At 35.3% G+C, this 18,693-nt stretch overlaps 1 protein-coding gene across 1 annotated transcript; it reads right to left on the reverse strand.

The window, feature by feature from the left end:
- Positions 1-2,855: 2,855 nt before the first annotated feature.
- Positions 2,856-10,614, reverse strand: LOC111051431 (prisilkin-39). Its single transcript, XM_022337951.2, has 3 exons — positions 10,495-10,614; positions 4,380-4,629; positions 2,856-3,245 (listed from the first exon to the last, which is right to left on the reverse strand). The coding sequence occupies exons 1-3, from the start codon at positions 10,504-10,506 to the stop codon at positions 2,968-2,970; spliced, it is 540 nt and encodes a 179-aa protein (XP_022193643.1). The 5' UTR covers positions 10,507-10,614; the 3' UTR covers positions 2,856-2,967.
- Between the last annotated feature and the right edge of the window lie 8,079 nt (positions 10,615-18,693).

Here is an 18,693-nt window from a genome sequence, read left to right on the forward strand (position 1 = left end):
TAGAGCCCATTACTGCTCCTTTCCCAAATTTAGATATAAATTGTCCAAAAATAGGTTATGTTTACACTTCATGATTTTTATCCAATTTGCATGAGCTGAATAAGTTGAATTTCAATGAAAATGGAAAAGTTGTATGAGAGGTGGGAAAGAAAATGAGTAAATTCTTCTAATCAATGATATTCAAACTCCATTGATTGTCCATCCAGAGATTATAGTCTCCTACAGAGCAAGTCATTGATTATTTTGAATACTGCTGTGGACTTTTTCTTATTTGAGTAATCACTAGTAGTTCGGCGAACAGTAGACCTCGCTCATGAATTGCCTACAACTTTCAAACTAATGAGAAGGGCCTTCAAGAAAGTACAGTATATTGTGAAGTTTATCCATGTCGTCAATTATTTTCTCCATTGAAAGTGCTAAAGACATTGTTTCCAGGGACACCGGACTTATAAGTGTCTCTCAAGGAGGTACCTTCATATTGTCCCCATATTTACAATATTACAACTTTTCTTACAATCAATTATAAGAAATCGGTCAACTGATAGAAAAATGGAATATGCAGTAGGCAATTTAGACGATGAATCGTCTCACAGACGATAGTGAGACGGAAAATGATTATAAATAAGATGGGTTTGATTGTGACAATGACAGGAGGTTGCTAATAATGTTTTTCATGAAAAGTGGATTCAATGTTATGACGGCTTGTTATGCCTATGCAGAATGTTTATGCTCACAAGTCGGTCTCCGATCTAATACTAAAACGAAAACAAGAGCTAACTGACTAAGCTGTGATGTCCCCGGCCGGTTCGGTAGGTCTAGAAACTATTCATCTATGAAACAAGGAAATATCTTGTTGAAAAGGAAAGAAGAAATGGGTGCAATCAAGTGAGAAGTTTTCTTCAATTAATAAATACAGTATGATTTGGAACGGCTCAGACGTTCCTCTTCCTCACCGTATGTTCTACTCCTTCTTCCCCCTCTCCTAAATTCTCTTCGTTTTTTCATCCTCTTCTAGACACTCTCCTACACCCCCCTGATCTTCTTCTTCTTCTAGTACTAGACTCTCCTCATCTTTTTTCTTCCCCCTTCTCTCGTACGCTTTCCTGATCTACGCTTTTCCTCTGACGATCTTCTCCTTCTTCCTCTCCTACATTCTCTTTGTTTTTTCTTCCTCTTCCAGACTCTCCTGATACTCTTCCCCCTTCTCTCCTACGCTCTCCTGATCCACGCTCTTCCTCTCCCAATCTTCTTCTTCTTCTTCCTCTCAATTCTCCTTCTTCTCTCATAATATTATTATAAATAAATCCATTGGAAGGCAGTAACAAGGCAAAGAATCGTTGTTCTCTCATGTTCCTCCACTGTCATCATAGGGTGGAAATCGCCATAGTCTGTCTAGTCTGTCCGTGGGGTCCTATCTGACCGAATCCCAAAAGGTCGAAGGTACTTTCTCATATAGTCGAATCCCATCTAGCCGATGAGATTCGATCAATTGCGACAAACTACAAATTTTTTCTATCAAATGGGATTCGACTGTTTGAGAATCGGTCAGATGGGGAAAACAAATCTTCGACCTTTTGCGACAGTTGAGATTGGCCAAATGGGATTACTATTAAAACTTTTCGATCATATTTGAGATTCGACCATTTGAGAAAGTACAAGTTTTTTGGCATGCCAAATGACCGATTCCCATTTACTCGAAATTATTATTTTGTCGCAAAAAATCGAAAATTGAAGATTCCCAAATAGTAGAATTGAAACTTATACTTCCCCAAATGGTCGGATCCCAAATGATCGAAAAGGTTTAATAGTAATCCCATTTGGCTAAAAATCTCAACTGTCACAAAAGGTCGAAGATTTGATTTGCACATCTGACCGATTCTCAAATGGTCCATTCCTATTTGGTAGAAAAGTGTTTTAGTTTGTTGCAAATGATCGAATCTCATCGGCTAGATGGGATTCGACCATATGGGAAAGTATACTTTCGTCCTTTTGAGATTCGACTATTTGAGACAAGCTGCAACATTTTTCTATCAAATGGGATTCGACTGTTTGAGAATCGGTCAGATGGGAAAATGAAATCTTCGACCTTTTGCGACAGCTGAGATTTTCGGCCAAATGGGATTACTATTAAAACTTTTCGATCATTTGGGATTCGACCATTTGGGAAAGTACAAGTTTCAATTCTACCATTTGGGAATCTTCAATTTTCGATCTTTTGCGACAAAATAATAATTTCGGCCAAATGGGAATCGGTCATTTGGCATGCCACCAAACTATTCATCTATGAAACAGGGAAATATCGTGTTGAAAAGGGAAGAAATGGTGCAATCAAGTGAGAAGTTTCCTTCAATTAATAAATACAGTATGATTTGGAGCGGCTCAGACGTTTCAAGGTTTACCGCTGACAACTCTTGTCCTCTATCGATAGCATTCCAACGATACCATTCATTCAATACAGCACATTTTAGAGCGGTACAATTTATATTAAAACCAGAAGTCTTATCGAAAATCGTTACACATACGTTTCTGCGCCTTGTTTCGCAAGAACTTGTATACCAAATTTCATCCAAATCAGACAATAACTGCGACTGTAACTGAGGTACTCGGTACAAACAAACAAACAGACAAAAGCCGATCAAGTCGGAACTAAGACCTCAGCTTCGCTTCGGTCAATTATTCACCCGAAACAAAAAGTAGAAGAATGATAAATAATACTGTAAGCCTTGTCACAAATTGTGACGAGACGTGACGTGTTAATGCTATGAAAGACTATCCGAGACTATTTAGAGAGGCTTTTAGTGACTATTTTCAAAAATGGATTCAAAGGTTTCCGAAATAACACATCTAAACACACACAGATCTTGAAAAAATTCATTTACAAATTCAATCACATTCCACTATTTACAAGTTGTTTTTCAGTATAAATTAGGTAGAAAATAAGCGTTGTTCCTAGTTGTTGTCATTTGTTCATCTCTTGTAATATCCTCCATAACCTCCGTAAGGATAACCATGACCGTATCCTCCGTAATGACCTAGATTGTACTGATAGGCATGTCCGTATCCATAGTAAGGCGATCTGTATTTTCCGTAGTAGTAAGGATATCCGTATCCATAGGTTTTGTAGACTGGGTAGTGTTCCTGGTATCTGTGGGAGTAGGAGGTCGCTCCATATGGATAGTATCCTTTCAATCCGTATCCGTAGCCGCCGTATCCTGCTCCATATCCTCCATAGCCTCCATATCCACCTGGAATTAAACAATTTTTCAATTATTAATTTTCGTCACACTGCACAGAAAGCAGCTGTTTTCCAGTCCCTATGTAGATCTGAAAGACATTATTTGCAGACGACTCTCGTCTTACGTCAGAACAGGTTTCTTTCCGGCCTAGGCCGGAAAGAGTACCCTTTCCAGTCGCTAACATGGAACTAAGAAAGGTGATCAAAAAACAGCTGATCAAAAAATGTTCCATTATTTGTGTTCATTATTCAATAATTAAAACATTTATAATAATATCATCTTATTGTCATTTGAAAGAATAAAAAAAGTATAAACTCATCCTCCCACATAATTGAACATCATCTTTTAGGTTATTTAGACAAATCAGAATGAAAAATAAAAATACTTGGACAATTTTCCTGATATTCAGATTACCTCAGATTTGCTAGAGCTATGACCTTCCACTTCTGCTTTCGGAAGTGCTTAGTAAACAACTATTCTCATATATATATATATTGTTTATTTTTCTGTGTGGCGAAAAATAGCGTTCGCACCAGGGGCAAAAATGTTTTTCCGGCTTTCAATCTTTTCTAGTCCTCGGCCTACCGCCTCGGACTTGAAAACCGATTTCGAGCCGGAAAAGTCTAATTTTCTGCTCTAGGTGCGAAATATACTATTACTGATTATGTATATAAGTTGTCTTCTGATGCTTTCTATGTTTGCATTGTAAATTAAATATTTATTTGCTGTAGGTCTTAGGTTGTATAGGCTGTTAGCAGAGTTATTTGTAGAAGGAAAATCAGTTTTATGCTTGATAATAAATTCTACTACATTCAAAATACATAATTGTCCAATTGTGAGAACATCGAATTCTTGAAAAGTCAAAGCAAGAAATTATATTTCTCAATTATTTCATAATGAGTTTTTATAATAAATATGAAATAATTGTTAATTGATTATCAATTCCACATTTTTAAAAGACGATCTGGCAACAGAGCAAAGCGAGAAAGAGATAGCGTTGTTCGCTTTGTTGAATAATAGACATGGATAGCAATACAATTGGCAATCAAACACTGCCATTACATCGTGGACCTCACTATAGTGTTACATATGGCCGGCCATTAGTCTACAAAAATGAAACAAACTGTCCTAGATTTGACTCACCATAGAGTCCATGACTGTAAGGCTGAGCATAGGGATACCATCCTCCATACCCGAACGGGTTACCATAGAGACCCAGAGCACCTCCATGATATCCGTAGGCATTAGCGTAGCTGTAGGGTGAGGCTTGGAGGTCATGTTCCGATGACCCCGTCTCAAGGTCATCGCTTTTCTCGACCTTGACCGGGCGCGTTTCCTCTGTCAGTTTGATCTCAGCCGACACCCAGCCCACCACTGCCAGAACTAGAAAGATCTGCCAACGGAAAACGACGAAAATTATCAATTGATTAATTAATTTATGTATTCATTCATATGAATATCTGCCAACGAAAACGAGGGAAATTGATAATTAATTCATCAATTTATTTATGTATTTATTCATACGCAAATACAATCCAAGTAAAAACAACAGGCATTTGCCCAAAACTGGTTTGAACCTTAATTTTGAATACACAGTCTAGAGGTTAATAACCTATCATATGCAACTTACACTAGTAGTTCTGTGAACAGTAGACCTCGCGCTAGGTAAGTTACATTGACCTGTTCTCATGTTTTCTCAAAAATTGATATATAATTTATCAATTTCAAATGTCTAGAAAAAATCCCAAATAAACATAGAACTTTCTGTCCTAACGTACCGCGACGTGTCGTCCCGGAATGTTAGTGTGAACGCTGTTATCAGGTCTGGCTGCAACTGTCTACAACGTTGATGGAAAGATACATTTTCAAGATGTTTGATATTTCTGAACGGGTAGTATTATAGTCCACTAGACAGCTGATTTATGATGAATAATTCTATAGTCTGATTTTTACTCTAATATTGGCGTATGAAGGAGGCTCCTTTTTCCTTTTATATTTTCCTTTTAATGCAAAATTTCCAGAAACCTTGTATTTACGTCGATGCGCAATTAAAAAAGGAACATACCTGTCAAAATTCATGAAAATCTATTACCGCGTTTCGCCGTAAATGCGCAACAAATAAACTTAAACATTCAAACATTTAAACATTAAGAGAAATGCCAAACCGTCGACTTGAATCTTAGACCTCACTTCGTTCGGTCAATAACGTAAATGATATCGAATATCATCGCACACAATTTTGAGTCCAAAAAATGTTATCTACAGCGATGAAATAAAAACACACATATGTTGTCAAATTCTACACAGTTGTTTTATTTGGTACAGGACCATGGTTTCGTGACCACACAGGTCAGATTCTCAAGCTGACTTATCCACTATAATTTTGAATTGATCAAAATTTCCAAATACGAATCCAAACGAAATCTTCCTTCACAATTCATTAAATTTATATATATTTTTGACTCAAAATTGGACAAAGCTCACAAAGTGATAAACATAACCTATTGTTGGACAATTTCTATCCAAATTTGGGAAAGGAACAGTTTTGGGCTTTGAGCCTGTTGTTCCTTTCACAATCATTCATAGTTGAGAATGGTATTGTTTCTATCAATGTATAAATGAATTATAGTATCTTAAAGTTCACACTAGACTTTCATAGAAAACTTTGGAATCTCTCCATAAATTGAGGTGGAATGGGAAAGGTTTTGTCAGTTCCATGATGGTCAATATGACACACTGCCAGAACTAGAAAGATTCTACAATGGAGAACGAGGGAAATTCATTAAATTTATATATATTTTGGACTCAAAATTGATAAAACTTTTAAACATGACCTATTTTCGGACAATTTCCATCCAAATTTGGGAAAGGAACAGTTTTTGTAAGCCTGTTGTTTATTTCCCAATCATTCATAGTTGAGAATAATACTGTATATATTAATAAATAAATTGTATCAAAAAGTTTACACTAGACAGTCATAGAAAACTGTAGAATTTCTCCATAAATTAAGGTGGAATGGAAAAGGTTTTGTCAGTTCCATGATGGTCAATATGACACACTGCCAGAACTAGAAAGATTCTACAATGGAGTACGAGGAAAATTTATTAAATTTATATATATTTTGGACTCAAAATTGGATAAAACTTACAAACATAACCTATTTTTGGACAATTTCTATTCAAATTTCGGAATGGAAACAGTATTTGTAAGCCTGTTGTTTATTTCCAAATCACTCATAGATGAGAATGATATTGTATCTATCAATGTGTAAATAAATAAATAAATTGTATAATAAATTTCACACTAGACATGGAAAAACTGCGCAATTTCTCCATAAATTAAGGTGGAATGGAAAAGGTTTTGACAGATTTATAATCTATACTTTAATAAAGGAAAGAATTGGCTTATACACGTACGGGATAGGAAAATGATGTTTGACGCATCATCACGTCTGAACTACTAGACTGATTAACTGGGGTGATGTGAACAAAGTGGGTAAAGCTTTAAACTGCCATGAGAAGAGGTTGTAGATCGTTATGTAGAGGATTTTGCTATTATTATTCATTTATTATATTCCACAATCACAATATCAAATTAATTATGATGATTGGGAGAGAATTAATTATAATCATTATAATGATTGGGAAAGAATCAACAGGATAAACCCAAAACTGTTTCTCTCCCTAATTTTTATTATAATAGTTCAAATATGGTTATGTAAACATCTTTATCAAAATCACAAATATTTACAGTCCAAATATATAATTATGTGGAGCTCTGTAGTATAATTCGACTGTACTGTACTCGTCTCCCCTCTTTAGGAGGACAATGCAAAATATAATCTATGCAGAAGCAATAAATCTTTCAACATTGAGCCACATACTTTTTGGTACGAAGTAAGAGGCTATGTGGAATTTGTAGTATGGACGTTTGACTGAATTGTATTTGTCTCCCCTCTTCAGGAGTACAGTACAGATTATCTATGCAGAAGCAATAAATCCTTCAACATTAGGCTGTACAATTTCTAGCAAGAGGATAAAAGAGAACAGGCATCGAGCCATTACATCAATTTTCTTCCATTGCCAACAATTTTATTGGTTTCAATGGTAGATCACTTTAATTTCGCCTCCATTGCCAAACCTTTTATTACACGGCTCAAACAGTTGAAGGTAGATGTCATAAACTTATGGTCAACTTTCGAAAATGTATTTCTTGTTGACCTACGCACAATTCACGCACTTAAGGGACTCAAGTATTTTAAGTATACTCACGCACTTAAGTATTTTAGTGATATGGAACTCACACTATAGTGATACAATAGTTGGGCTCATTATACTGATATAGAAATTTTACTGTAGGTCGGTTACCCACTATAAATTCAAGTTCTTAGCCGGGTATACATGTCATTCACGATTCTAACACTGAAAGTGCGTTAACTGGAACATTAGAATCACGATTTCATGCACGCTATTAGGCTACAAATAATTGTGGATAACCTTTCATTCCAATAGTATTATAAATATTAACAGTGCATGTGTACTATTCACAGAACGAAAAATAATAATATTTACTCTTGTATTGTGGTTGTGATTGAAACTTGATTTGATTATGACCTTGAAGTTCAGATTTGGGTACTGATTGGAAATTTGAATAATGTTTATAACCATGGAATAGGAATAGAGCATATTTTATTCGTTGATATAATTACAAATCATATGCATATGATCGGGATAGAACAACAGGCATAGTCCAAAACTATTCTGTTCCCAAATTTTGATAAATAATGAAATGTCCGAAAAAATAGGTTATGTTGTTACTGAGGAAATTTAAAGTACAAAGTTCTGTCCAAGAATATATATTAGCTAGAAATTTTGAATTGATTTCGAATTTTATCTGTATGAATTGAATTGAATTGAATCGCTGCCTTTATTAAAAAACCTAGAAGGGCGAAGTTAGGGCGCTGCCGGCCCTCTCTTATACTTAACCCTCCAAATAGATAGCTTGATACATGAATATCTGAGTGAACATAATTTTATCATTGCAAGCATTCTGTACCTAAATAAATAATAATCATACAGGAATTGAGCACGCATACGTATTCATACTTTCAAATTTTACCACTGACATGCTATTGATTAAAATACGATAATTATACTAATTTGTGGAAGAATAATTTCTCATGAACTTATACTGACATTATTATCGAGTAATTTTATAATATTGGTGTATAAAAATATTTTTTATCGTCATAAAAATTAATGTGAGTATAATGTGATCATATCATTAACATTAAGTGATTCTCTTCTGAAGTATTGGCTGAGGGTGATGCCCACACAAGCCCTAGGCTTGTACGTGGTTAAAAGGAGAGTTGATAACTAGGAATACAGCTCATGGAAGTTTGCCATGAGCAGTCAACCTGGGATGACGATCCATGTACGAAAAAGCTCAAGTCATAAACTTCCATTCATTTGATAGGAAATCAATCTATTCTTCTGCAACCTATATTGTATGAACAGTTGAACACTGTCCAAATATTGAACTGATATTTGAATTTAGAAATTTGAAAAGGCATTTCCTTTTTTCATTCTTTCTCATCCTATCACAAATGAACTACAATCAAGTAGCATGTGAAATGTCAAAAACAAGTTCGGTAACATGAGCTCTTTAAGTTGAACAGGATATAATTTGAAGTTGAAATATACGGAGTGATCCGTGGTCTAGTGGATAGAGTGCTTGCGTAGCAGCATAGAGATCCCGGGTTCGAACCCCTCTCATTACCAAAAGTTTTTTAACCAGATCACTCCCGTGTTATCGGATGGGCACGTTAAACTGTCGGTCCCGGCTGAAGTATGACAGTCGTAAGGCCCATTGACGGCTTAAATTATATATTCAGGCGGTGGAACATTCCCGAAAGGGAACTCCCCACCAACAAAAGCCATACGAATTTATTTTTTATTTAATACATCATCATCCCTCTCACTCATTACCCACGCACAAGCCTGAGAGCTTATGTGGGCATCACCCTCAGTATTATTGAAATTCAACTCATTTAAAGAGAAAAAAAATAATGACAAGAGTTACATAGAGTCTTACAATATTATAGATATTTTCTTTTCTCCCCTTTTGAGTGATTGATGTGAATAGACTAAGTTCTTTCTTCTATGCAAAATCTTCCAATGAAATTCAACAATAATCAGAATTTATTGATTCCATCTACTAACCAGCTGTTAAAAAATAGTATTTCAATTTGAAACTTTGAATGTAAATCCTCTCCTATTCAGTGAATGAAGTTTGAACAATGATTGTTCACACTCTCTCGTCTGCACAGTTTAAATAAGTATAAACGTCCAATCTCATTTGCGTCTGTAATGGAGAAGGAATGAAGAGGGATAAAATAATAAAAAACAAGAAGTAATATACATAGTGTTCTGAAAATAGGTACCCATAAATCAGGGCGTGATTCCTCACATCAAAAGAAGAAAAAATTCTAATTAACATAGGTACCAAGATGCTTAGTTACCAAATTATACAGGGTAGAAGATTTCTTCTGGATTTCTGTGCCCCTGCTGAAATGAAGCCCCACGGGTTTTTGTTGGTTTGTTTAATTAAGTTGTTAAATTCAGCGTACTTTATGTGAAATGAATTGAATAAATCCGTTTCCAGACTATTGGCTACAATAAATTTTTACTTTCCTTGCCCTATTACCATAGGTAAGGAAAGTATTGCTTTCCGAACAAAATTAAGGTACCCAAATTTCTCAATTTCTATACGTTTCAAGGTCCCCGAAGTCCAAAAAAGTGGTTTTTGGGTAATGGTCTGTATGTGTGTGTATGAGTGTATGTGCGTCTGTGTTTTAAGCTATGTGACGAAATACGCGAAACGTGGTCCCGAAAAACAAGTACCTTTAAGGTTTGAAGCAGATTTACTATGTTAAATGTACAATAAACACAAAATATTTTCTCACAGAACTTGTAGAAAATTTGATTTCGAAGAGAAAGATGTAGAATAAGTCTATAATAGACAAACGCAACCTTGAGAAAATAATCCTTAATTATATACAAAACGTATGAAAAATAGAGAGCTTAGCAGATCTTGTCTTTTTTCTCTTTTGATAAGAGGAATCACGCCCTGACTTATGGGTACCTATTTTCAGAACACCCGGTATACAAAATAGAAATGAACATTCTTCATAACGAAGAAGAAGGAATTGAATTCAATGGGATAGTAAATAAATGAATGAATGATCTCGTGAACTCACCAGTAGCTTCATGTTGTCACTAGGATTCAAATCACAGACTGAAACTGAATGAATGATGATGGAAGGCAAGATGAGGACAGTTTTATAGTCTAGGGAAGTGTCCAGGGACAGGGGGACAGGAGGACAAGGGGGACAAGGGGACCAGGAGGACAGGGGGACAGGAGGACAGGGACGTCACGGACAATTTGCGACGTCCACTAAAGATGCGGTCAATTGTGACGCCGCAACCAAATATAATAATATAATTGTTTCTTGCAATTCATCTGGAAAAGGTTGTTTGCGGTCACCAAAGATCTACCAACCTCTAGTTAGTTTCTTAGTTTAGACGGTAGTTAGCTGGATTTTTTTTATAATCTCAGTTTTGTGAAGTGTTTTTCTTCCGACTTTATCAGATAGTATACTTCAAATTCACCAGCAATTTTATTCCTTATTTTCTATGTTTGAATGGTAGTTAGCATAATTTTTCAAGAGTTTTTCTGCTGGTTTTTTCATAAACCACTTCAAAATACAAGTTATCATGAATAATCTCTCATTTCAGCCTGCATTTTCCAAGTGTGAAATGTTAATGTGTTCAATCAGTGTTTTCCCATATCCATATTTTATAGTGATGCAAGACTATCCTAATTTATCTACGTAAATTGTTAATTACTTGTATAGTAATTTTTTAGATTGAAGTTATGAATTAAAACTCCTAAATACCTTCCTAGAGGACAAACATCGAATGGAGAGGTAAGAGTTGAAACTCCCTTTGATATGAGCTTGGAATAAATTTATTAGATTCTGGAACTTGAAGCTTGGATACTTTCATGGATTCTAATTCTTTGTATAGTGAGGTCTACGTTATAATGGTATGGGAGAAGGTTAGTAGAAAACTATTGCCGATCATCTGTCTTGTCAATGCCTTCTATAGACGGTAGCTGATACAGGTTTATTGCATAGAATAGAATAGGATTCTTTACTGTCATCAAACACACAGTGCAATAGACATAGACATCAGGAAACATAGATCATACAATAGTCACACAGACAAATACAAAATAAAGTGTTTCACAGAAGTAAATATGGAGTCGGAACACATCATAATAAACTTTCACAAAAAATAAGTTCTATACATAAATGATACATAAATAGATATAGCCTATGAATATATTTAAACAGTGGAATAAATCATAGAAAAGAAAGGTTCTTCATACTCAAATCATGCCATTCTTGGAGTGAATATAGTGGTTTGGATGTAATATTAACTGTTCATTCTCGTTTAAAATAATCAATTATATTTTATTAAGCAAGAGATTAAATTTTTCAATAATTTCATAATGAATTTACATAATTTAGATGAAATATTTTGTTAATTGAATATTAAGCATATTTCACATTGTGAAAAGACGATCTGGCAACAGAGAAAAGCGAGAAAGAGAGAGCGCTATCTCCTTTGTTGAATGATAGACAAGGATAGCAGCACAATCGCTAATCAAACACTGCCATCATAACGAGGACCTCACTATAATGTATTTTCTTTAAATTCCAATTTCACTATTCAATTTCAATTCCATGTTCAACTCAATTTGAATCCAATTCTATTTCAATGCATTATAAACGTAAGTCATTCTTCATCACATTCTCAAACTAATTCTTTCCCTTTTTTTCTAAATAATATCTTACAATAGTCTCATGCATCATCCTCAAGTAGCCTGTTTCAACGGAAGAACATACTCTAATTATGGTTGTCTTTTTCCCGTTAGGGCAACTCTTTTAATAAAAATATAAATCTAAGTACCCTGATTAGAATTGTATATTCACAACAGCCAGCATTCAACATCACATCAAGTTGATAAAGGCATCGTACAGCCAAAACATGTTGTGAATAGACAATTTCAAACAGAGGGTACATAGATTTCAATTTTTATTCATCTTCTCATGAGCTTTGATTTATTGTCATAACTTGGCCATGATCATGATATTAAACTATTTCAATTACTTTGAACCACATGAATCATGTTGCATGTCTCTACTTGCACACGCTAATGTCATTACAGAGTACACTGACCTCTCAAAGGACAATAATCGGTCTTGCAATGTATTCCCAATAAAATAACTACGCCAGTAATATCTCTACAGATATTATTTCAATAGAATAAGAATGCGAGTGATCTGAACGTGCCTCTTGTAAGTTATTCACCCCATAAGAGTTGATAATTTCTCACGTGAAAAATATTGATGGTGATTCCAATAGGAAATGAACATGTAGCCTATCAGTCAACATGAATGGAAAAGTGAATCAATCTCGAACAATTATTAGATCCATAAGAAGCTCACAAACTCGACAAAGCGACTTGGATCGAGTTCATGAAAGTTTATCATAGAGAATATATAGTACAAGTAGATAGCCCATGGTTTAGGTCGTTTATGTTACAAATTTCAAGCGATTTTTTTGTTAACCTAAGTCGCTTACTGTCGACTACTGTCTAGTAGTACTCTTTTTTCGGGGTTTGAAAGACTACCAATATCACATAGCTTTACAAAAAAAGTGCTACTAGGACTATCGGCTTCAGTTAACAGTGTATCAGAGTCTCCTATAAGTCCAACTATGAATAGATTATAGAACAAGAAGATAATCCCATGGTATAGGGCGTTTATGTTCCAATTTGCAATGTTAACTGAAGCCTTCTTTCATTTCAACCTCCCTCTTTTGATCTAAATCAAGTACTGATTGAACATTTGAAATTTTTTCATGTATTTCAGATTTGCCTTCATCTACTTATATTATTATCAAGTTTACATCGAAATAAACCATACAAAGACTCACTGAGTCGCACTAATAAACACTTCAAACTTCAGATCTAAATCCGAAGCCAAATTTAGATAAACAGTTACTCTTGAATCTCAAGATTGTTGTTATTCTAAGGACATAAATTCCATGGTATTATCATACTTGAAGGGCTCGTAAACAACATTGAACTGAATGAATCATTCATCAATGGAGGGTTATTTTGGAGCCGAAAGTTTCAAAACTGCTTCTGGTATCAATTATCTTTCAAGGGCACCCCAATGACATTGGAGTGGGTGCTTGGTGAAATCAATTTTTCTCTGGAAGAACCAGGAATTCCAAGATTGTTTTGTGGAGCTTGATAGAGTAGGATATTATTGTCAGTATTTAGCATGAATAACTTCTAAGGTGAAGAAGGAGAAATGAAAGGAGGACGAGAAGAGGAAGAGGAAGAAGAAGAAGAAAAAGAGAAGAAGAAGAAGGAGAAGAAGAAGAATAATAATAAGAAGACAGGAGAAGAATTAGAAGAAGACAAAGACAGGAAAAGAAGAATGAGAAAAAGAAGAAGAATGAGAAGAAGAAGAAGAGGAAGAAGGAGGAGGTGAAGACAGGAGAAGAAGAAGAAGAAGCAGACAGGAGAAGAAGAAGGAGAAGAATAAGAAGTAGAAGACAGGAGAAGAAGCAGAAGAAAAAGAAGTAGAAGACAGGAGAAGAAGCAGAAGAAAAAGGAGACAGTAGAAGGCATTAGAAGCAGGAGAATCAGGGGAAGACAGGAGAAGAATAAAAAGAAGAAGGAGGAGAAGAAGAAGCAGATGAAAAATAAGAAGAAGAATAAGAATAAGAAGACAGAAGAAGTATTAGAAGAAGACAGGAGAAAAATAAGAAGTAGACAGGAGAAGAAGAAGAAGTAGAAGAAGAAGAAGAAGAAGAAGAAGAAGAAGAAGAAGAAGAAGAAGAGGAAGAAGAAGTAGATGGAGCAGGAGAAGAAGAAGAATAGAATTTTCAGTTTTCCTATCTCTTATCAGCTACTCTCTCTCTATTCAGGAGTTCCCAAAATTGTTTTCAAGGGCTCCAGAACAATATCTGTATGAACAGTTAGGTCGATAATGGAATAATTCTACATTGTTACAAAGTTAGGATGAAATAACAGGTGTGTGCCGAGTATAGGCCTATATAAACACAGCAGCTCAAGGTTATGACCAATTTACTGGACTTGAAATGTTGTTGAAATGTTGAAATTCCTTGAGGATGTCGTGTGAAGAGATAGGGCTTCAGTGGGCACATGTTGGTAACACGAGACCCAATCGTTCAAGTCAGATGGAACTCGCTAATTGAATGGGAAAGATGTGGGTGATGATATAGCAGCGTGGAGGGGAAAGGAGAAGGAGGAGTTGGTGAAGACGAGAGAGAGGGGAACGTTGATGAGTAAAGAGTAAATAAAGAGAAATAAAGAGGGGAAGAAGAATGAAAAGATGAAGAAGGGGTTGGAGGAAAACGAGGAGCAAGAAGCATGATCAGAAGCAATGAACAGAAATTGAGAAGGAGCTCGGAATTGAAATTAAGGAAGAGGATGGTATTGATAGAGAAGAAATGAATTGGAGGTGATAGAGGAAAGCAAGAATAATGAGGAGTAGATAATAACATAGAGAAACAATAGCATAAGTAGATATCCCATGGTATAGGGCGTTTATGTTGCAACATTTACTGTTATTCCAAGCCGATAGTTCACGTAGCTCTTTCCTATGCAGCTGTGTGACGCTGGTAGTCTCTCAAATTGTGCCGTTCATACACTCTCACCCCAACAAAACAGTAAAAATTGACAATAATCGACAGTAATCGGCTTGAGATAACAGTAAAAGTTGCGACATAAATTCCCTATACCATGGGATATCTACTTACGCTATTGTTTCTCTATGATAATAATGAGAGTGATCAGAAAGGATATAAGGGAAGGAAGCGATAAGAACGGAATAGAGGAGAGAAAAATTGGGTAGAGAAAAACAAGAGAATCGATTCCTTTCACTCTCAAAATAATTTTGCAGAAGATTGTTTAATTTTGTGGACTGATTGATTTGATCGTTAAATTGGAATTGAGTTGGTTCTAGATGAAAATAAGGAGTACTAGGAGGAAGGAGGAGGAAAAGTAGGGGTGTGAGAAGAAGAGCATGAGGAACAGTATGGTGGAAAGGAGGAGGAGAAGGAGAAGGATGAGGATGGAAAGAAGGGTTAGAGATGAAGAAAGGGAGGAAGAGGTGGAAGAGGGGAAGAAGAGGAGAAAGAAGAAGGAGATGAAAAAGGATTGAAGAGGAAGAGGAGGAGAAGATGAAGGAGAAGGAGAAGGATGAGGAGGAGTGAGAGTGGGAGGAAGGGGTGGAAGCAGATAGAAAATAACAAAATAGAGAAGAGCAAATATAAAACAAGAGGCAGAATAGTAAAGAAAAAGAATATGCTGGAGAAAGAAGAACTAGTAGTAAAAACATATGAAGCAAATAATGATTAGGCTCAGAGGCATGATAAATCAGCTGTTAACTGGAGAATAATGTCCCTCGTGACTTACCACCCCTCTCACCCATCAAATCGTGTCTCTGATCTAGTTACAGATGTCTCGTTTTACTGACCTAAATCACGTGATTGAGGACTCGCGTTTGGAGACAACTTTTACAACATATCGAATGTGGGGAATCGAGCTTAGTTAGAATGATGATGTCTCAGTAACTCGGGATTACGTAGAAACAGAGACAAATAATCCAGTTTTAAGGTTTTAATTCAGGTTTTAAACGGTATCATTACTGGAGGGATTGATTACTCTAGAATCAAACTGGATTCGCACACGACAAGAAGAAGAAGAAGAAGAAGAAGGAGAAGGAGAAGGAGAAGAAGAAGAAGGAGGAGGAGGAGGTGGAGGAGGAGGAAGAGGAGAATATTATATGGAGAGGAAGGGGAAGAAGAAGAAGGAGAAGGAAAAGAAGAACAAATATAAAAACAAGAAGCAAAAAAGGAACGAAAAAGAAGAACTAACTAGTAGTAAAAACATATTAAGCAAAAAATGATTAGGCTCAGAGGCATAATAACAATGACAGGGAACCCTAAGGAGATATGGAGATCCGAATGATTCAATTTTATTCAGAGATTTTTAATCTAAAAAAAGGCAAGATAATGCATTTTGGCATTGCATTTTATTTTTTAATAGTATTTCCTCATGTTGTAACATTTGTATTGCTTTTATCATGTATTTCTAAGTTGTTGTAATTTTATATTTCCGCCAATAAAACATTTTCATTATTGTGAGGTGATATAGAAAAAAAATCAAATTTTTCTTTCCGATCAACGGATTTGGCGGAAATAGCTGAAAACTGGAAAATGAACTGAAAATACGAGGTTTTTGGGCCACTCTGTATGTAGCACAGGGAAATTTGTCATGAAGAAATTGGTTCTGGACTTCTTTCATGTATCCGAATAATATATATTAAGAAATCAGAACTACAATATAGATTGCAAGCACCAATGTATAATATAGTGACTAGACTATATTTCCAATCAGCCTGTCCGATTGAGTATGAATAATACCATTAGAAATTTTTGGAATTATATTTTATGTTCACTGTTCACTGGCACTGTTTTATGCGAATCCAGCTTTAACGCATTTTCATCAAGAAAGAGTGACAATAAATTATTAGAAAATTAGAAAGGAAAGCTGCTGTATCGGATTGGCAATTATTGAACACATTCATTTATTGGTGAACATTGGCCTGAAATTGAATAGAAGTTGGATTGGAGAAAAAATACATATTGCTCAACACTAGACACTCCTTCAAATAGTAACCCAAGTTATGAAAATTCATAACTGAACTATAGCGAGATGCATAAAATAGTTATTTGTACATCTAGAGTGAAAAGTGCTGTTTTTTCTCCCTGAGGGAAAAGTTTCAAGCCCGAGGCAAAGCCGAGGGCAACAATTTCCCTGAGGGAGGAAAAACATTTTTCACTCATGATATAAACAACATTCTTCCTTCACCTACATTTTTTATAAAAACTGCAAATAAAATAATTTTTAAAAACGTACGTGGCCAAACAATGTGTTACAAAATCATAATCTAAAAAGTAAACAGAAACAGCTGGCTTGTAATCACAGTTCTCCGCCGACGGCGCTATCTGTCGGCAAAAGTTGTAACAACAATGGCCGCCACGAATACAGCTATGATGAAGTTCCCGTTTCAAATTTTATTAGTTAATAAGTAATATTCCTCAGCTGGTATTTTGAATAACATGGAATATAAAAAAAAATACATTTTTTTAGTATAGTGATATGAAGTTTGTAATAATTGTAGCATACAAACATATCTTTCATAAATGTTGATAAAATGTGGTTGAAGTATTGAATTCAGTTGGCTCAGTGACTGACTACTCTATATGCTTCCTGATCTGAGCTTAGACCTTCTTACCTATTAAAATGTAAGTTTTTAGAATAGAGATGCTTCCCATGTTATTTAAATGGAGTCACTTTTCCTCCCTAGGGAGTTTTTGTGTTTTTTACTACCGAGAGCGAAAAAGTGACACTTTAGTATTATGTTTCAGGGAGTAAAGCAAGTACTTTAGACAGTAGGTGGAGGAAAAAACATATTTTTTCTCTTAGCGGGGAAAACATAAATTCGGCGCTAAAGGGTTAAGGGATCACACTTGGACTTATTATTTCCCCAATTTCCAAGGAGCAGGTAGAATTTTATTTATTCATATATTGATAGATTCAATATCATTCCCAACTATGAATTATTGGGAAGGAGCAACTTAAAGCCCAAAACTGTTCCTTCCCCTAATTTGGATAGAAATTGTCCAAAAACAGGTTATGTTTATCACTCTTCATAAGCTTTGTCCAATTTGAGTTCAAAATATAATCAAATAGACTAGGAATTTAGGATTTATAGATAAGTTGAAAACCAAATTAAATTAAAATATTTCACCAAGGGCCGGTTTCCGAGCTCGGGATTTAGCTAAGTTCTAGTCTTTGAACAGCTGGAGTCAGAAAATTAGCTTTCCAAAACGGGGCGTAGTCGCAGCTTTTATAACAGTAGTCACAATTTTTATTTTCTCATTTCTATAATTGGAATTGTTTTTCCTTGACGAAATTAAACATTTCTGAATAATTCAAAATAGCTGAAACTTTACATCATTTCCTCTCCATTTTATTCTGTGTTTAATTTTCTAGTGATTTGGAACTAAATTCAAATGTGACTTTGACAATGATTACGACTACGCCCCGTTTCGGAAATCCAATTATTGGTTTGGGAGTTGTGAAAAGAAATGATATCAGGCTTACAACAGTGGTGTTGTGAATGAAGCTTGCGTGGTAGCATACATTGCCCCTGAATTCGCTTGAAGTCACTATGACCGATGAATAAGATATCAATCACTTTCTCAACAAACTACCATGCTGT

Source organism: Nilaparvata lugens, chromosome 5 (assembly GCF_014356525.2).
Source record: "Nilaparvata lugens isolate BPH chromosome 5, ASM1435652v1, whole genome shotgun sequence".
In the NCBI taxonomy this organism is placed as follows: Eukaryota; Metazoa; Arthropoda; class Insecta; order Hemiptera; family Delphacidae; genus Nilaparvata; species Nilaparvata lugens.